This window comes from Lissotriton vulgaris, chromosome 1_1 (genome assembly GCF_964263255.1).
Source record: "Lissotriton vulgaris chromosome 1_1, aLisVul1.2, whole genome shotgun sequence".
In the NCBI taxonomy this organism is placed as follows: Eukaryota; Metazoa; Chordata; class Amphibia; order Caudata; family Salamandridae; genus Lissotriton; species Lissotriton vulgaris.
Genome location: NC_141685.1, coordinates 1,617,864,398 through 1,617,885,926, shown reverse-complemented (window position 1 = coordinate 1,617,885,926; position 21,529 = coordinate 1,617,864,398). Strand labels below are relative to the sequence as shown.

General features: G+C 43.5%; 1 protein-coding gene across 1 annotated transcript in view; it reads left to right on the top strand.

Annotated features, from left to right (window-relative positions):
* SHANK3 (SH3 and multiple ankyrin repeat domains 3) overlaps window positions 1-21,529 on the top strand; it is a 1,483,929-nt gene that overhangs the window by 118,333 nt on the left and 1,344,067 nt on the right. The window contains exons 6-9 of the mRNA XM_086918824.1: window positions 1,578-1,745; window positions 4,618-4,734; window positions 7,973-8,050; window positions 18,967-19,033. Coding sequence (XP_086774950.1) covers window positions 1,578-1,745; window positions 4,618-4,734; window positions 7,973-8,050; window positions 18,967-19,033 — 430 coding nt within the window. The remainder of the gene's footprint in view (window positions 1-1,577; window positions 1,746-4,617; window positions 4,735-7,972; window positions 8,051-18,966; window positions 19,034-21,529) is intronic.

The window sequence follows — 21,529 nt, the reverse complement described above, 5'->3', positions numbered from 1 at the left end:
CCCCTTAGAAGCAGTCTTTACAAAAGCGACACTTAGACAAAAAGGAAGGGAGCACTCAAGGTCACAGGACCTAGGTTATCTAAGAAACAAAAAATCGGTAAAAAACATGATAGAAGTGTGGGAAACCGATATAGGATATCCATACCTAGAAGCACTCCCGAACTATGGATTTAGGTGGGATATTTTAAAAATGAGAATTGGCATTATCCCCTGGCAAGTGGAGGAGAAACTCACGGCAGAAATGATGTACCCAGATGGTTTTTGCAAGTGCGGTATGGGATCTAAGTGTGAGATAATGCACATTCTTCTTGACTGTCTCAGGTATGTTGAAGTGAGAAAACGGATTCTGCGACCCATATTCAGAAAATATAACACAAGAGCGAGAGCCCAAGCAATCAATTTAGTGCTAAGAATGGAATATCTAGAAATAGCTATAGCTCTGGGTTACTACCTGAAAGAAATTAATCAAATGGTCAGGGGAAAGCTCAAAGAAGTGTAGTGAGAAACCCCAGTTACCCTGTATGGTATACACCTGTTACAACGCATTCGTTACTCCGCACTACCATTACAACGCGACTTTTACAACGCATACCATTACAACGCATTGCGCTGGGGGGCGCTCTAGGATAGGGAATAAGTATAATTTACTATCCAACACCTTCCCTAGGGTCCACGGGGACTGGAGTTAGAATAGTAAATTATACTTACCACTATCCAGCACCTCAAAGCGCTATGCGTTGTAATGGTATGCGTTGTAATGGTCGCGTTGTAATGGTAGGTAGTTGTAACGGTATGCGTTGTAACATGGTACATCCCCCTGTATACAATAAAAGAAGAAGAGTAACTTAGGCAGGACAAGTCCAATGGGTTTTAATACCTTTTAATCTCCTTACAGCAAAGGTGGACTGCTGAAGATAATGAACAGCCCTGACTTTAAAAGTCTAAGATGATTCGGATTTTAAGTAGAATGTTCTGTATGTTTTATACCTTTTTAAAGATTTTAACAAAAGTTGTACACTGTTTTACTAATAACTAATTATGTATAATATCCTGAATTTTATTCGATTTGGTTTTAAAGACTAAGGTCTAAATAAACAGAGTCTTTCTCTCTCTCTCTCTCTCTCTCTCTCTCACTCTCTATACCGTAAACCAGTTATTATTTTGGCCAACTGGTAAACTAGAATTTCCAGGCAGCAGAGGGCTACACGGAAGTCTCAGTAACCTTGCTGAGGCCACTGACTAGAGCGTGTACAAAACAAAGCCAGGAGCAGTCATAGCAACACCTTGCCTTTCACCATTTGAGACTTGAGAGCAAAGAAGGAACCGAGAACCTGTAAACGCTTTGAGCAGCCCAAAATCCAATTTAGCCAGATGAGGTGCTCGAAAGGGCCCTGATTAAGTGTCAACACCATTTTAAGTTCGACCAAACGTTACATTTCATATTCTGTGCAGGAAGCAAAGGCTGCTGGCATGACACAGGAAGAACTGTGACAGGTGCTGGCGGCCATGACAGTTCCAGCGCCCCTGTTGCCTTCCTCTGTGTCCACAGAAATTAATATGCTCTGTTCTCTCGACAGACCCTGCTGGATCTGGGAGCCTCGACGGATTACAAGGACAGCCGGGGGCTGACACCGCTGTACCACAGCTCCATGGTGGGCGGCGACCCTTACTGCTGTGAGCTCCTGCTGCATGACTACGCCAAGGTCGGCTGCGTAGATGAGAATGGCTGGCAAGAAATCCATCAGGTTGGTTTCTAGGGCCGAGGACTCTATGAAGGGCTCGCCAAACCGTTGACTCACGCTTGGGATTAGAAACAAAGTATGGGTTTGAATAATTGAATTAAACTCAGTCACTGGTAATTACTCAGGGCTTCACTCCTTTTCAGCGTTTTTTGTCCACTGTGCCACTCCAGACAGAGACCTATCTACACTACTAGGCCACGTCCCCTCTGAACATAAACACAACTACCACCAACCATTTTATGCCTTTGTGGGTCTTATTGACGAGGTGTAAGTTGAGAGGCTGTTACATAACGAATAAGGAACGCATACTAGGGACACAACACGTGCTTAGGGTAACTCACTTATGGCCATCTTTGGAGTATGGCAAACGGGATGCTCTGTCACAGACGTGGTGGATGTTCCATCCGCCATATTGCAAGTGTGTTATACCCTATGTATGGCATTTGTAATACAGTGGGTGGGATTTCCGACATGTTTCGACTGGGTCTCATCTGCTAAAATATAAATGAAGACCCTTAGCAATGGGTGGAAATGCTTGCCTGTCAGAAGTGAAAGAGCTATTCTTGGAATAGGTAGTTCTTCGTCATCCCTGGGTGCTATAAGATACTTCGCAAGGCTTAGTTTTTGCGTTCCTGTGTTCTGTGAGTCGTGTGAGCTCACCAATGTGAGAGCAGTTTCACTGTGAGAAATTTAGGAATTTTTAATAGTGTTATAAAGCATGACAAAACCAATGAATTTAGGTCATACCCCACAACTGCGGGAGCTCTAAGTATGACCAAGATGTTGGATTAAGGCACGCGACCTACTCACTCTGTTCACAAGGATTGTGGATTGCTACAGAGCTTTCCTGTGGGTTGATTTAAAGTGGAAAGAAACTAGAAAATTAGCCGAAACCTCTTCTCTGTTAAGGCTGCAGCAAAGGCCTTTCCCTATCCTTTATTTTACGCATAAGCCACACACATTCTTGACTAGTTTTCAGAGACTGCTTGCTTTGGTAGCATTTTCTTTATAGGTCAAAAACTCAGGGAAGGTCTGCTTTTGTTGAACGCATGTATAACAGGGAAACTGCACATCTTGTGCCCCTGCATTCAAGAGTTTTAGTGCAATATGCAGCTACGGTACCTACGGGGAGATATCTTGACAAGATAATGTCATACTGCAGACATATTTCAAAATTGCTCTTCAATTTTGTTTTCAGTATTTTTTTTCATTTGATTTGATGTTTGTGTAATGGAATAAAAAAACAAACATGCAAGGTTTGTTTAATTCTGTTTTTGTCAACTATATTACAATTGATTATCAAGTGCAGGCATAATCAAACTGTACAAAATGTCAAATTCACCCCTCTGCGCAAAGTAAATATAGAAACGTAGAAGTATATTTACATTTCCACCTCTTTTAGAAAGCTTAAAAGATATATAACATAAGGATTTTTTTGGTGCGGTTTCAAGAGAAAGTCTCATGTTTTGGATGAAATGCTTCGAGAAAAAAAGTTGTTGACGTAATTTTGAAATGTATCGAAAATGCATTACAAATTCTAAGAAGCATTTTTATAATGACCATATGGCGAAACAAGCACAAAATATTTTTTTCTGTATTAATTTAACATGTTTTTATTGAGGTGTTAATTGCCCGAGCAAGAATATAAAAAAAATGGCCGTGGAATGCCTGGAAGGATTAAAGGACCGAGGTTAAAAGGTTGAGCAGTGGAGTAGATGGGGGAGTAGATTAGAAATGAGGTGTCTAAATATACTATATCAACCTCATTAATATTCCCATCAGGCAGGCGCCGGAAGTTAGGAAGTGGGAATGACTTGCTACCGTTCGAAAATGTCATATAAAAGATATTATAACATTGGAATTTTGGGAGCTCCATTGAAAACAATGGAGTGCTCCGGGCTTATAATGGCTGGTATAAGCCTGGCGCTCCAACATTCCAATGTTTCTTTGTTCACAGCTCTGGCTGTGAAGAAAGGATTCAGGGAGCCTGAGGGGATTCCAATCCCCTCACGCTCCCAAAAGGCTTTGTTTTTTTTGTTAGAACATTCTGTCCTCTAGTGACAGAATGTTCTAATAGCCTTATAGCCCTTCGTAGATGGGCAATACCGCTATTAAAGTCCCTCTCCCTTGTTAAAGGCCCTCGCCTTCGGCTCGGGACCTTTAACGCTGGAGAGGGTCTTTAATAGCCGGTATAGCCCTCTACGGCGGGCTATAAGGCTATATTAGAACATTGGAATGTTGGTAGCGCCATTGAAAACAATGGAGTGCTCTGGGCTTATAATGGCTGGTATAAGCCCGGAGCTCCAACATTCCAATACTTCTTTGTTTACAGCTCTGGCTGTGAACAAAGGCTTCAGGGAGCCTGAGGGGATTCCAATCCCCTTGCGCTCCCTGAAGGCTTTGTTTTATTTGTTAGAACATTCTGCCCTCTAGTAGCAGAATGTTCTAATAGCCTCATAGCCCTTCGTAGCTGGGCTATACCGGCTTTTAAAGACCCTCTGCTTTGTTAAAGTCCCTCGCCTTCGGCTCAGGTCTGTAATGGTGCAGCGGGCCTTTAATAGCAGGTAAAGCCCTCTATGGCGGGCTATAAGGCTATAATGAAGACTGGTCTTCGTATCACCATGTTCCTGGTGTATATTTTTCTCTCAACTCCTTCATTTCGTGGGCTAGGTAGACAGGGCTAGATGTTTGATGGGCGCTTCCTGAGCATGGGACATAATGACTTTCATAGGTCTTCAACAGAACAAAGACTAGTGAGTCCGTTATCTCTAGCTCAGAGGTTTGTGCTTCTCAGATCATTTCTTAAGGCCTTTCATTTTTGTTGTATATTTGTTTACTTCTAATATTTACATTGTCTTCTGGTCACTCTTTCCAGGCGTGTCGCTACGGTCACGTGCAACACTTGGAGCATCTTCTCTTCTATGGAGCCGACATGAGGGCTCAGAATGCCTCAGGAAACAGTGCACTGCACGTCTGTGCACTCTACAACCAGGTGAGAAAGCCAAGTGCGCTTTTATTGCTAACTGCACTCTGCCTCTTCCGGCAATCCCAACCTAGACGAACAACCCAAATCTTATTCAATCGAGTCGAATAAATCTAGACACAAATAAGATAAAGGCTTTCTCCATGCCAATCCCCACATTATTCAACTCCTTGATGTAAATTAACGAGTAGCAGAAGCGGACTGCAAGTTAAATATTACTATCTTATGTCTTTCCGAAGGTTGACCATGACTTCACAGTCTGTGCCATGTCACTTCACACAACAGTCAAATGAGTTGGTACGTCTGTTTCTCTCTTAGCATCTCAACTTTATCAGCTGTAACCAATATAAACTACATATACCCAAGTAAGTCTCTACTACCCGCTACCCAAAATGTACTCACTTTCCAGTGCAGTAAGACGCCCAATAAGCATCCAATTGCAACAACTCCTTTTCATGCTCCCTTCAAGCCCACCCAACCATATTCACTTTAAGTTGTACTGTCTCCCCCACTAAGCCAAGGCTATGCCTACAGCCAAGTGAGAAAGACAAACCTGCGGCCATCCAATACATCATTTTACTCCTCTCTGCTTTATCATTCATGTCAGATGGATGTGCTACTGCCAATCTAATGTCAGTGTGTTCTAAAAAGAGCATCAACTCCTTACCACAAATTAGCCAACATCCCTCCTCCCCCTTTTTTGTCTACCCCTCTCTCCCACCTCCAAATATTCCACTCAGTGTGCACTCCATACCAAATGGGAAGGTAGCTACTTTGCATTCCAGATCAACCATTACAATATGTGCGCAGTCTACGACCAATGTATGTAGCACCATAGTCTGGCATACTATCAGTATATACCTAAGCTAGCAACGTCCACTCCAATACTAGATGCATTTATCAGAACACTATGACAACACGCCGCAAGTAACTGAAAGGGTGAACTCTGTCCACCCTCAGCACATATCAGCTCAATCAGAATTGCACTACCCACACATCCAAAATGTGTACACTCTACCTCCAGAAACTTTCCATATCTCCCATAATACATCCCATTCCAAAGTCACACAGATTTAATCTGGACTTTCCATCTGAACACCAAATAGCGTAAAATGCTTACACTCACTACATGGTGATCTTCAAATCAAATCCAGCCGAGTAGGGGTCCCTGTTTGCATTTACCCTGAACTAAGAGCCAGAGCCAGGTCTGTGCATAAGGTTCCAAACATTCCTAACCAAATCACCACTTCTAGCCCCCTCTCCACCTGCCAAACATCTCTCCATTCAGCTAATCTGCAGCCAAACTCTCCCACAACACATCCTTCTTTCCAAAGCCCAACTACAATCAGCTAAAATGCATCTAACTGCTTCATTTTCACCCAACTAAGTACATATCCTTCAGCAACCAAGTAAGAAATGTATGCCTGTATAAATACTCTGCCTTACCCAACCCAAATTATACTGCCCATCTCAGTTCCCACCAATTAAATACCTGTGTACTGTAAATGCTGGTAAGAAAATCAATCCTGCTTCAACCCTCACCAAATGTAATCTGTCAAACCAGCATAACACCTGCAAGGACAATGGGTGTTAGCCAAGTCGAGGATGACAAGCTTCAGTCATGGTCATTCCTCCTCCACTAATTCAATCTTCAACCTCTAAATTTAAAAGTGAAGGTTATATCTCTCTTTATCCACACCCCACAAGAATAAATCAGTTTAATGCATCTTGGTGTATAGTACCCACCTTATCTCGAATTAGCTACTTATCTGGTTAGCCCCAAACCAGTCCAGAAATGAAACACATATTCCACATCCATACTTAATCTCACTAAGGTCAGTGGTGGAATAGATCCCGTGAATTCCGAGCACCTCAACCATTTTTACTTTGTGAAATCAGGTGCACAAGTCAGACATTTATCCACAGTTGCACTTTTCTGACTGCTCACTTCTCATGTACCTATACTGCAGCACCCTTCCGTAACCAGTCATTTGCATAATTAATCAAAATAAACTTTCAATGCTTATATACTCTCATTATACATTGAACACCACAGGAAAATATTTACTACCCCAGGATAATGCAACCAATCCGCCTCCAAATCATTGTGCCCACTGCCGCATACATCTATCCTTCAGTTCATAGAGAACCTCAAGCATATGTTTTGCTTCAACCCAACAACTATTTTCACAACCGCTCCCTATTAGGCAGAGGTCTATGAATGTATAAAAGGTCATCTCCATCATTTGGCAACCACCCCGTTGTAAGACAGGCCTCCGCATATTACAATATCCACTGAGACCGAACCAGACATAAAGGGAACTTAAGCAGTCTCTTCACTCTTGCTGTACCTAACACCAGAGTATATGGCTTATCCACTTTAGCATCGCAGAGACATTTTCAACAATTCCCTTGATCGCAAATGGGCACAGCCTATCACGTGTCGGTGTGCTCCAGTTCTTCACTCTTACCGTGAGTGCTTAGGACCACATTGCTAGTTCCTCTGTAATCCTGATGGGGCTGGAACTGAGATTCGCGGCACCTCAGAGGCACAGGGGAATTTCACCCAGAGACCTCGCCTTCTGCAAGTAGATGCAGTCTCCAGGTGAAACAACAGGATGAACTCTTCAGAAATCACGGAAGAAAGACTGATTCCCACCCACTAGTCCCCAAAAACCTAGATTAGGAAGAACTTCTGCCCTCTAAAGTAACTGAGTTACTCCAGAGTAGTGCCCTGTTTTGAGCATCTCTCCTAGGTGAATACTATCAGGGGGTGAAGGTGGGGGCTCTGCCAGCCTCGAGGGCTGTTCTCCATACTTCAAATGAGCCCTAATGTGCTTACTGTTTGCCAGCAGACCTTTAGGCGTTTTAGGAACCAGAGGCTCTGACCTCTGCCCCCTCAGCAGAGGCCTGCCCGCCATAATTTGAGATCCTCTCCTGCATGGCAGCATTGTTGTGCCTTCAGTGCATCAGAAGGTGTGGCCTATGCACTGAACTGCTGGTCCAAGGGTTTACAATGACTGAACCTGCTGATGCAATGGTATTGATAACCATGCAGCTGGTCTGGCTCTAAATGAGATGCAGCTGGTCTGGCTCTAAATATGTTTGTGAGCTCAGTGGGGTTGGAGCACCACAAAGTTATGGCAGTGCTTCCACCCCACTGGGCTCTAATGAAGCCCTTACTCTGTCTGTTCTTTAAGTCGCTGCTTGCCCGGCTTGTCTCATCACATTCTCTTATCTTACCTAGGAAAGCTGTGCTCGAGTTCTCCTGTTCCGTGGTGCAAGCAAAGAAATTCGGAACTACAACAGCCAGACTGCCTTCCAGGTAAGGACCACAGTCCTCTCTAAAAGATGTTCAGGTGATACATAGTAGGGCTGCCTTCTGGGTACAATTTTTTGTCCTCTGAGACTGGCATTGGGGTCATTCTTAGTCCAAATGACTACCCAGGTAACCATTCGAGATAGATTGTCCAAGAATCATGACAGACCGTGCCGCAATGTAAAAAGTATGGATCTAACGGTGAAGTGTGAGACTTCCAAAATTAATTAAGGAAAAAACCAAACAATTTAAGAATGTTTGACCTAGAGGAAGGAATGGGGTGATAAGATCTTAGATGTTGATTTAGTGCATTCCCTGGTTACTCTTTGAATTTTTTAGTATCAGGTACAGATACTTACTCAGAGAGTGCCTCACTCCCTTTCATGAAGGGGGGAAGAGAGACAGCCCCAGGATCATTAGCTTTGTCTGCTAGTGGTGTATGTGCAGAGCTTCCTCTTGAGGGAAAGGTATATGCACTGTGAAGCTGCAACTGTAGCCAACACGTGAAATGGGACTTACACTCCTATTTGTAATCTGAACTGCTCTGAGAATCAGTGGAGAAGATGTGGTGACTGAGGAGGTTCAAGGAGCTTAGCTCTATTGTAGATCCGCAGAGAAGACCTGTAGTGAAAGCGGTGAAGTCAGGTGTGGCGAAGACCTGTATGTCTAGCGCGTGTATTTGCTTGAACTGAACGTTACTGGATTGACTTGGAAAGTGATTAGATGCATGATTGGTGGATTTGTATGGTTTTTGAGATATGATTTTTGCTTGTTCGATCAACATATTTCAAGTTGTAGGGCGCTGGAAATGATCCATTCATTTCCTACAATTAGAAGCATAAGAGGGGGCCTTCCAAGGGAAATTTCGGGTTCAACCGGCAAAGGCTTTCAAAGTGGGAAGGAGAAAGAGCACCAGAAGAAATCTGGTAGAAATGGGTAGCTGAATATTAGTTGAATTATTCCCATTTGAATTTGTTCATTTTTTACAGAATTAATAAAATAGAGTGGAAAATAATGGTGAACTATATGCAGGGAATCCTTGTGTACATGTTGGCACATGATGCAGAGGAACAGTTTAATAGGAGTTTAAAAACTCTTACAAGCAAATACAATTGTCCTAAGGAATTTGAGGAAGTGAATGTTTCTTTCTGGGCATATGAGAATAGTGACAGATATAGGGCCTGGTTTAGATGTTGGTGGGACCGCAACAGAATTGGCTTTTTTGGCAGTCTTCCTGCCCGTCTACCTGGCGGTCCGCCATCCTGATTTAGATGCCAGCTGGTATTTGGAGAGAAGACTGTCGTCGTCCCTAAGACTCCACCAGGAATTCGCTCTCTGCCCCTATGACTGGATGGGCTGCATCAGGCGGTAGCGGGGCTCCAGACAGGATTCCCACCCTCCAGGTTTGGACATGAGCTGTTTTGAAGAAGTTCCGATGGAAATTCATCTTACGTCGGTGGAATGAGATGAAAAGGGGTAAAAACTTACCTTTTTTCGATGTACACCCTACGATTTTGTCCTCTACTTCTTCGCCCAGTTCACCCCTTACCTGCTGCACCTTGACAACGATGGACCGGCACTCGGTTTTTACGTGGTGTGTGTGGGTATACATTGTATGGTGTGTGTTGGTTGGTGGGATGCAATGCAGCATGTGCAAAACATGCTCACTACACATAACCTACATACACACATGTACACATACCCCACATAAATCTGTTTTACATAAATAAAAACATTTTACTTACCTGTCTCCCCACCACTGTGGTCACCCCCTGTCAGTACTCTGCCAACAGGACACCCCCAGCCCAACGGGAACATCCAAACCTTGAGATGGCGACAGCGGGCGGTCATCCAGCACAGAAGACATCCACAGCGGCAGTCTTCTATGTATCACATATGCATCTAAATATGGTTGGCGGAAGACCGTCAGCTCAGCAGAGTACTCAGTCCCAGCGCAGCTGCTGGCCAACGGTCGGACCGCCAAGATCTAAATCAGGACCATTATGTTTGTTAACCCCTTCGACGCTGATGACGAGCTCAGCTCGTCATCAGCCACGGGTGGCATGTGCTGATGACGAGCTGAGCTCGTAATGTAACGCGGAAAAGGGAAAACAGCCGCACAGCGCAAAAATCACCGCAGCAGCGATGCGGTTAAGTAAGTTCACCTCGAGCAAGAAGAGACAACATTTTAGCAGCTATGATTCTCATGTGATATTGCTTGTATCCATCCACTTGTTTCAAAAGGAGCCATTACTACTGATTGCATGGAAAGCCAAAACCAAAGTATTGGAATCTAAACATAATTCTGAAGGCCAATGAATAATAGCTATAGTGAATAAGGAAGAAATTATGTGTTGCCATATTTCTTTGGCCTGTATAATGGTCCACATAATTAAACAATGTCAAATTAGCATTGACAAGATTTGCTGTCCCTATAAAAAATGTGATGCTATTTTGCCATCATGTTATACATGAGTAGGACAGATGAAGCCCACAGCAGTTGCTGTCCTGGAATATATTGATATGTTGATAGATACACTTAAATGATTTAAGTTGAAAGTTATTTGGAGCAAGACAAACCTCAAAGAGTGTCTGTTTACCTTTTGCTGTGGAAAGCCTCATTCCAGGTTAACCTATCATTTCTGCATGGCGGGCTCACCTCTGGACAACAATTCCTACTGACCGCAAGGGATCACCTTGCATCCGTGTAGCTATGCTCAAAGGAGGACCAGGGCTTGAGATGGTCAGTAGACTGGGATATTTCCCTGTGCTGATATGTTCAACACATGTCATAACTGTATATGCATAACCGCGCAGATATAGCTCAATGAGGCAAGACACCTATACAGAGGAATAATGTTGCTAGGATTATGAACTTGGGAAATAGGAATTGAGTCTCTATGCGCAACCAAAATGAGAGGAAACTCTTTAGTATGACAGTGTTACATAGACAAACGAGGTCTCTTGTGGTCAACCACACAACTCAAATGTATCGATTGAGTGTTACCACTGATTATGCGGGAAGAACCTTCCTTTATCGTTGTCAACATTTGTTCCTGATAAGGCCACATGGTAATATATCAAGCACCAGATTCTAATTAAGATCCTACAAGTGTACTATAATTGGATGCAAAACAGAGTTGTAGTTAATTAGTTAGCAGTTACCATGTGGAGGGACATTGTATTTGTGCAGTGGTAGATGGCAGGGGTGTCCTTTAACACCATTGCTTTTGTTCCTGTACCTAAATGGCCAAGTAGATGTGTTGGGGGAAGAAACCTACTCTACAAACTTCATCAGATGAAGGGATAAAGGACATTAACATGTGGACAACCTTTTATTTATTTCCCCAAAATTTAAATTGAGGCAAAAGTTCTCTAGAATCTCAAATAATTCTTGAATCAGGTCTGCTATAAAACGAATGTTTTCAGAGATCTGTCCACAAGGGAGAGCAATGGAAAAGACCAAATCTCTGATCGTTTCATGGTCAGAGACGTTTTTAAGCATGAGCAAAGTGGACAACTACCAAGGTCCCCGCCTTACAAGTAGGCCCTGCTAAAGTGAGTGGGCCAGTCAAAATTCCTGCAGTAATAACCAAGCTCGCAAAAATAGCTTCTTTTTCTACTTTGACAGCTGAGCAGGCCTAACAGAAATATAGAGGCAGATTGAATATTGTTTAAAAAAACATAGCATACCGACTAAAGTTGATGTGGTGTGTTGTATGAAAGGGAGCGAGTAGGCCAGTGCCATATCACCTCACATATGTTCTCTTTCACTCGCCGGTACACAGCTTGTCTGTCTTGTGCCATGCACACCTATTTGCACTATAGTGCAAATATGTGTGTGTGAGTCAAGCCTACATTTTGCTTTGATAGGGTAGCCTTGCACTACTAAACACTTTGCTTAGGCTATCTTAAATGTATATTTTGGAAGAAATGTTCCTTTCGGAAGCAGTGTGCTTAAGGAATATGAGATTTCAGTCCGTCCATGGGTGACCCAGAAATTATTTTCTGGCTCTGCACCAATCTGACCATATGTGTAGGCTGGGGCTGTTTTGTGTGCAGTGTTATGTGTGAAGAAGGATATGTAATACAATAGCTGTAGTCACTACTGGTATTGATTCTCTTTGTCCGGTGATCACAACAAACCACCAGGGAGTACACAAGTTATTGCCAGGATGGTAAAAGAACTGCCATGCTGAAATGCCTGTTCCTGCTGGCAGATGCACCAAGTATTCCCCAGAGCTGTTGGGACCAGAGCACTTTGTAGGATACATTATATGGGTTACACATCCTGTACAAATGGGAACTCTACAGAGTTCATTGCAACCTGCTTTCAGGAATTGATTTCCCAGAAATGTTCTTCTGTGATGGAGTGTTTCTGCACTCCATGGAAGTTACTGAAGAAGAAAATGGTCTTCGGACGTTACCTGACCCCCAGAGCAAAGGATATATATGAGGAAACCAAGGGTCATGGAAAAAGAGGCCAGCGGGTGAGCTCCCAGCACCAAGAAACAATAATTTTTCAAGGCACTGTGTCTGCTGAATACAAAGGGACTCGGGTTCTGGATTAGTAGTTGTCACTAAATCACTGTGGAACATCCAGGCAATTCCACAACCAGAATTACAGACTTTCCTATGGCTACGATGTGTGGATTTCAAAGTACACATAAGACCAAGTGGTAGTGAATAAACTGCAAAACGAAGGGATTCATGTTTTCTGATGTCCATCAGAGGGACCATGATGAAACCAAAGAATGTGTAGCCAGCCTCTGATTATTCCCACTGAGACGTTGACCAGCATTGTGGCCCCTTACCCCATGTTGAGCAAAATGGTGTTAGATCCGAATGCTACAGAAAATGTTCTATGTGCTAAGGTCACTTTCCTGAGCCCCAACTCTTGTGTTAAGTGAGTTCATATACAAACAAACTTATAGAATACCATTTTTGAGAATCCATTTTAGCTGAACTATTTAGTCAAACGTCTCACGATGAATAGCCCTTACCATCTGGGACAAAACAATTCACAGATAGTCTTTTATTCAGAAATACCTTTAAGGTTGAAATGGTGTTTATCTTGAAAATGGGTTATTTTTGCTGTTTTTTCTACAAGGTTCTTGTGGATCCTTTTTTCCTTAGCCCTCGGTTCGATGCACTGTCACTGAGTGACTTGCCACTTTTTAAAGAACTTTCTAACCCCTTCTGTTTAGGCTTTTACAGATTGTGTGTGCTGTTCTGAGTTGGCAGACGGGGTACTCTGCCACAAATTTGGCAGGTGACCTGTCTGCCAAAATTCACCCCACCCTCTCTGTATAGAGTGACAAGAACCACCATTGTTTCAACAGCAGTATGCTCCGTTGGTTCTACTGGCGGAAACCTTTGACCTAGTGTACAACTGTGATTGGGCCATCAGTGCCTTAGACCGTTGTTGCAGTAGAAGCTTTTTATCTTTCATTTATGAGCTCAACAATGACATTACACCTTTGTCACTTTACTCAGATTCTATACTTCACCTACAGAGGCATTGGTCCTCCGATGGACCTTGGTTTGTCGCAATGAGGGGTAAGAAATCAGGGTGTCCAACTGTTGGCCACCTAATGAGGACCAATAATTAGTAGCCAACTCACAAATTAGTGATCAAATTAAAATATACTAATCTCAGAACTATGCTATAGACACAGTATATTGTAATTAGAAGATCAACCCTCCTAATGAAGTTTAATCTAAAAAGAATCATGCATGCCAGAAGCTCTGCTGTGGCTACACAGAACAAGAGCCAAAGAACATAATGTTCTGTTGATGTTCTCTATCATGCATTAGAAATCAAGAAATCAGATCATTTTAAGCACAGTTTATATGGAAAAACGATTAAAACACATATAAAAAAATACTCTCTCAAATTTTAGATAATTGTGTTATTGTATTAAAGATCCAAATCAATGCATATAAGTAGCATTTTAAACAGTTCAGTCATGAGTCTTAGAGCACGTAGTATAAAACCACACATTTAGTCAAAGTAAATCTATTGTTGAAGAATCCATAAAGAGGATGGTTCAGATTAGAGTTTCCTATCACCAGCAAAGGTGAGAGGATGATTCAAAAGAGTTCTCTTAGCATAGGAAAAGGGATAAGATTACATTCCATTAAGGCATGAGCAAGGGGAATGGAGCGAAAATCAGGAAAGTTCAAGTCTGGTCTCTCACCAGACAGCTCCAAATCGTCTAGCAAGCAAGGGACATTAGAAGTGTGAAACTATGGTTGGTAGGTAGGAAATTGAGAGAGAGATTCCATCCCTCCTCCTTGGAAAGTCACTTTTTATACCCCAAATAGTTAATTTGTGACATCAATTGCCACCATATGATGGTCTGATCATCGTGCGACCGTTCTTCTGCTCATCAGGTGCAAAATTCATACTCCAGCATATCTTCCCATGTTGCTTTAGCAAACAACGATCAATTCCATCCTCACAGATTAGTTGACAAAGAAACTATTTACTTAGTTGTTCTTTATGTATTAGGTCGAACGGTCAATTTCCCATCACTTCACTCACAACAAAGTATTGAAAACGTGTCATTTGATTTAAGAATGTTGCGTAAAATGGACAGATAAAGCAACATTTTAGGAAACATAACAAAAGGCCATTAACAGGCAGTGACATAATTCAGCCTACGGAAAAAAGGCTATATAATGCAGTTTAAGGTCAGCATTTCTTATGTAGTAAAATAAACTCATAATTAAGATTAATAATAGTTAAATTAATCAAGCATATCATATGGAGAAATAATTGTAACAACTTCAATGATTATTGTTTTGAGATGTCCAACTCTAAATATGGCCTACTACCACAATTTAATTTTAAAAGTAGATCCATGCAAACTATTCTTAAAAATCATTATAATAAAATAGTTCCAGGAAATCTAAGACTAATAATATCAAGCATTTATGCTAAATATTTCCATCGTATACAATGTAACAATTTTACAATTTTGATCTGTACTTGTTTTTTCTTTGCTATGGTGCATTACAATGAAAGATAATAACACAAGGAGAGGAAGGGTATAACGGAACTAATCTTAGTCCCCGGTGCAATATAACAGTATAAAAAAAGAGGGAACAGTTCCGAATTCAAACTTCCTGCATCCGAAAAGACTGAAATGTTACATGAAATTAATATTCTTTTTAAAAGAACCCTCACCCACCAACCTAGTTGGTGGCATGCTTCATCATTGGGTTCCCCCCTGGGCCGCCGAGTGCCTCCCGGATGTGCTTCGACGCCTGAATTACAGCAGAGCTTTTTTTGGGGGACAGTGCAAGAAAGTGAAAACGTGACTAAACTTAAAATTGCCTCTAGAATCTCGCTCCTCATTAGGATAACATGGATTTTTATTAATGGGGCCTTACGGCGAACTTTAAAACAAATAAGAATAGATGTTAGGTGTGATTAGATTGATCTCATACATCCGTGAATTGGTCTACATGTTTCAGGCTGCATAGCTCAGTGGCTAGGCTTTCTTCAGGACCAGTAAGAACAAGTGCATTGGTTAAGGTGCACTTATTAGTGAATTGTGAACCGAAAACTTACGGTTTTGCAAGATGCGGCAATTTATGGAAAACGAACTGCATACAGTTAATCATGGTACAGCAATTATTTGACTCTCCCCAGTGCAGTAATGTCCGCATTTCACCTATCGTGTGTGCTTAATCATCATACTCATCCATCGAAGCACACCTGGGAGGCACTCGACGTCCCAGGTGGGAACCCAATGATGAAGCATGCCACCACTTAGGTTGGTGGGTGAGGGATCTTTTAAAAAGAATATTCATTTCTTGTAACATTTGTCTCTTCGGCTGCCAAAGTTTGAATTCTGAACTGTTCCCTCTTTGTTAATACTGGCATTACAATGAAAGCAGTAGAGATGCTAAGTTTCATCATTAATATTTTCACAATCATGTGTAAAACTATTTGTTACATATATATACTGCTTGCATCATAGAAAGATTTTCCATCAATATTCTTTCATCACGAGTTTGTTATAGTAAGTAGGTAATCAGTTAATAAATATGTTAAATACATTATTTTCAAAATTCTTCTTTCCTATAAATCCAAGCACCTTTTACGGTGCTGGTACTTCAGCTTTTCTCGGTTTCAGTAGGATTTTTCTAAACGTGTGCAAAGTGCACATTAGAGTTTCATTGTCAAAAGCGGTTTTTATGTTGTGAAAAGAAGGATCAGTATTTACGCTCCATCCCTGTTCTCCCTATTTAGGACAGACATTCTGATGTTTTTTTTCTTGTTTGGACAGGAGTGGAAGCATGGCGGTCCCAAACAGGAAAACACAAAATTGACCTATGACCTGACTGAATGGGAGCTCTCTCCCTGCATATCAGTGACATTTATTTTTTGTTTGTCAAAACAAATCTCTGCTTTGGGAGGTTGCTTTTGAAGAACAAAAAACATTTAAAAGTTATTTTCAGTGGGAATGCCTTCAGCGGGGAGGCCACCATGGCGGCTCTGCTGAAGACATAGGGCTCCATTAGGATGTCGGGCGGATTGCTTCCGCCAGCCTGGCGGTGGCCACCGCCACCCTGGCGGAGCCAATCCGCCCGACAGCCACTCTCGTTTTCCCCTCCGCCAGATTAGGATGACGGAGGGGACAGCGGCGGACGGAAAGACCGTCCGCCGCTTTACCGCTGCGGTCGCCTTGCGACCGCGGCTGTAATAGATACATATGGTGGCGGTATCCATTGGACACCGCCAGCCATATTACAATGGCACAATGTAGGGGCCTTTCCGCGGCGGCAATGCCGCCACGGAAAGGCAGGCGGATATTGCTGCGGGGGCCCCCTGCAGGGCCCCCAGGTTGCCGGCACTGTTGGGGGGGGCACATGGGGGGTACCTATGGTACCCCCCCACATTTACATATGCAAAATGGCAGGCACCGCGCGGTGCCTGCCGCTTTGCATATGTAAATGCATCAACTTCTGTTTCGCATTGTGGCGGGTTGTGCAGAGAGCACCGCCCGCCACAATGTAAATGTAAATGTAAATGTATAGGCATTTATATAGCGCACTACTTACCCGTAGGGTCCCAAGGCGCTTCGACCGCTGCGAAACCCTTCCTGGCTTCCCTGAGAGATGGTCCCTTAATGGGTATCTCCAGGGTGAGACCGGGCATCCCCGGCGGTCTGGTGGGGCCGTTAGTGAAGATGAGGCAAGCTAATGCCCAGAGTTGCCGAGTGTGATCGCTGATCAGAGTGGGCACCGAGGCGAGAGAATTATCGAGTCCGCTGACCCTGGTCCAGAAACCTGCCGCGCCGGGAATCGAACCCTGGTCCCGGGCCGTCCTCTGCTCTCGGGTCTGCCGCCTCTAACCAGTGAGCCACTGTGGCGGGCACATCCTAATACCTCCAACGGGACCCCCGCCCTTATGGGGGGCGGTCCCGATCTCCGTTAGGGTGGCGGGCGGACAAAGTCCGCCCGCCATCCTAATGTGCCCCATAGTTATCCACCTGCCTGGCAGCTATCTCTAAATATAGAATTTGCTCCTCCACAAGGGCAGCCAAGTGAACCTGCCATGCTAACCAGATGGATAAACAGACCAGCCCCCAAACTCTAAAAAACAAGGCCATTTTTCTTTTAGGCATTTTACTTCACATGCACTACCTGTGGTAGCTGAGGGGTATTTCAAGGAATCCTTCCGTTTTATCTCTGTAAAACTCTAGTTGTGGTAGATCAGGTAAAGCATGTTACACCTGTGGCCACTTCTTTTACTCTGCTCTGCCAACCTGCTGCTCTCAATAAAAGTACCTGTAACTAATGTCTGACACATTTCACATCTGTCAGCGAAATTGTGTTTTGGTGCGTAATTGCACGAATTTAGATGCACTGCGTGCTTTAGCCTATGTGTGTTTTTTTAGGCTTGCTCTTGCTGTGTGTTTCACAGCATCTTTGTTAGCATTTTTTAGGTCTGTGTGTTTTCTGCTGCATGTGTGTACTTCAGTGGGTATTTCTATATATCTGCTTGTTTGTTGCCATTTCCTTTTATGTTTTCGCCCATTTGGATATATTTTGCATGTTTGTAGTTGTTTGTGTGTGTGTACTTATGCGCAATTCAGTTTGCTTGTATGTGTTTCTGATGTGCTTCACATTTAGCCTCTATGCTGCACAGTGGATACTGATATTACTTTACAAAAGTCAGGGGGGCAATGAGTCTGGCTTGTGCTGTATATTAGTAATGTTTGCTGGAAATAGAGGTCACCTGGTGCTCCTTCAACAGAGAACAAGTCTGTGATGGGACGTGATTTGGAGAACAAAGCGGCCCCTGATGTCTCTCTCTCTCCTAATCACCCCTTTCTCTTACAAATACATCTTTTCACCTTCCACGCATTACCTTTTCTCCCTCACTGTCTTTCTTTGCCTATTATTTTGTACAACCTCTTATTTTCTCTTACGGTTTTATATGTAGATGTACACATTACACACACACACATATTTTCTACACTCTCACACATCAGCTTCACTTCCTTTTCCTCTCTTCATCCTCCTCACCTCTTTCCCCCAATAATACATTAACCACTGGTTCCCTCTCTTCTTTCACTTCATCATACTTTTTTCCTCTTTCGCTCTCAATATTTATCTTTTCATGTTGCCCTCTTCTCTCTTCCTCCTCAGTTTCCTCTCTTACATGCTCTCGCTCTGTAACTTTCTACTTCGTCCCCATTACCCTACTACTCTTAACATTTTCCTCTCACCACTTTTCTTTCAGTTTCTTCTCACCTTCTCTCTTTCTCCTCCACTATTCCATCGCTCTCCGTTCTTTCTTATTCTGCCCCCTACTTCCTTTCCATGCTTTTGCTTTAAGACCCGCCACACTGCCCCTCTCGTATTCTCTTCCCCTCTTACCTTCTCTTCCTCCTCATTTCCAGGTGGCGATTATTGCAGGAAATTTTGAACTGGCTGAAATCATCAAAAACCATAAAGAATCAGATGTTGGTGAGTTATCTTCATTTCCGTTTCACACATTTTCTCCAGTGCTTAATTTGTAAAAAAAAAATGCAGTTTGCCCCTCACATTGCCAATGTACTTGCTTTAACAATTAAAAACCGTCACACTGCTAAAAGTTGACAATTCAGACTGTTCGAGGCTGCCAAAGTTTGAAGAATAGCTTGGGTAGCTGGTGTTGTTTTTATAGTATATCAAATTAGCATACAACAGTTTTTCTGCTCATCAAATTGCACAAACAGCGCCACCATGTGGAGGCTGTTGTAAGTGCAGGTTTGGGCAAAATTGCTGGCAATTAAGTGTTGGTGTAGGTCACTGGAAACCACCGGCTCAAATTAAGCACTGATTTTCTCTGAGTAATATCTGACTGATGGTTCCCGCCTGAAGTATGCTCCTGGCTGTGTTGTCCTCACCGGTGCTACCAGGGCTTAGCCAGTGTGTCATGGGCCCTAATGCGAGGAAGCAATTGATCCCCTGGCTGCCTCTTGAACTGTGAAATACAGCAATAGGTCACGGTGGGCAGCACCGGTGCCACTGCACCTGCTGCACCAGTAGATGCTATGACCCTGGGTTCTGCCTTGGTCAAGGATCTGAGCAACGTATTCCTTTCCGAGGGGATCCATCGATGCCCCTGACACCTTCTGGAGCCTCCCACAAGAATGCTACCCGTAGGGTGCTCCACGAGTCATCACTGTCACCCCTCACCTTTTACATGCAGCCCCTATCAAACTGATTTATTTATTTAATTATTTGTATTTTCATTTACTGGAAACCTGCCGTCAGACTTTCTAACTGCAAAAACATGAAAACGTTCTGTTGGTAAAGAACTATTGCTGGGCATGAATAAGGAGCAGAGTGCTGCACTACAAGGAAAATATAGAAGCATTCAGAAGCGAGCCCCTGCTTTGGGCGCAGGGGCTGAGGGTACTCAGCGGTCACCCACACACACTGATACTACTCCCTGCCCATCAATATTTTCATTACATCCGATCCCAGTTGAGGGACAGTATCCTGTCAAACCCAAACCCCTGGTGGCTTTGGAGAACGCGTAACTCAGCGTCGCGATTAGGAGCTAGACTTGGATGGAGAGGAGCCTGCGTGCATTGGTCTGAGAGGTCTGATCAGGACATTGGTCCATAGGCGGATTCCGTTTAAAGTGCTCTGCATAGTGGTAAGCTAAGTAGGGTAAGGCGGTCCCTGAAAGGAGGTGGTTACGGATATGATGCGGCTGTAGCATGCTGCAGGATGACCGACACGCCAGTAAGTTACACTAAGAGGGTGTTGTGCTCTGATGTTGTTCACGGGCATTGAGCGTTACACACCTCGTGGCAGATTCATGCGCCCATCTACACCGCCCAATATAAGAGGGCAAGTTTAGGCAGCATAAAAGTGATGAATCTGCAAATCTGTCTCACTACAGAGCAAACCAACTGCAAGCAAATCACGCATGGTCCAATGGGACTGCCCACCTTGAGCCACTAGGCTATGCAGCCAAACATGGGTCCCGCGGTCACTCTGTCATAGCAGCCAAGCTGCACTTCATTGATGAGGCCCAATAGGGCCCAAACTGGCCTTGGGTGCTTGCGTTATTCAGACTACTGACCATGGCCTGGCAGTTCTTGATGTACTGTCTTTTTTGGGTTGGGGTAGAAACTCATTTAGATACGTTTGGTCCCTCTATGTAATGTCACACACCAGCAAAAAAAACAGTGGAATGGAATGTGAGCCAAACTAATTAGAAGGGGCAAGATTCATTTAAGCATATAATGAATCACCTTTTTCTGTTCTACAAGAGAACAAGTGGAGTACTTAAAAGAAACGCCATTAGTTGAGAAACATTTCCGCAGTGAGTAGTCCTGGAGGACTGTGGCGTGTTCCCATGGCAGCCCACATTCCATCCATCCTCCAGCTGCACACCAACATCAGCCTGCATTATACTTCTCCTCATGCAGCCACATTACACTTCTCACTCCGCAGATGAATGCCAGGTTCATGCATTACATTATGCCTCTCCTGGGTGTGAGGAGCAGTGTAATGCAGGCTGGCGTTTGTGTACTGGATCAGCATGAGGAGAAGTGTGATGCCTCTGACGTCGTCACATGTAATAAAAAAAACGTAATTAAAGATGACACACATTTATACATACGTAGAGGGACATTTTTAGGCAGTCCTCGCCATCTATTGGTTTGTTGAAATGGCATTTGCTCTTTGTTATGCACATAAGGGCAAACAGGTGAACAAAGAAGAAAAGAGGGAATCCACTTGGAAGCCTCACCCATTAACCCCTTAACTGCTGCCGTCGGCCAACGGTCGTCACGAGCACTACCTCCCCAGTGCTGCGCACGACCGTTGGCCGACGGGCCAGCATTCGTTCTTCGAACGTTCAGCACTGGGCGCTGAACGTTCGACGCTCTGATGAGGTTAAATAATGGCCTGCTTCATCATCAGCGCCTACCCACACCCTGGTAGGATAGTACCACTGGGGAG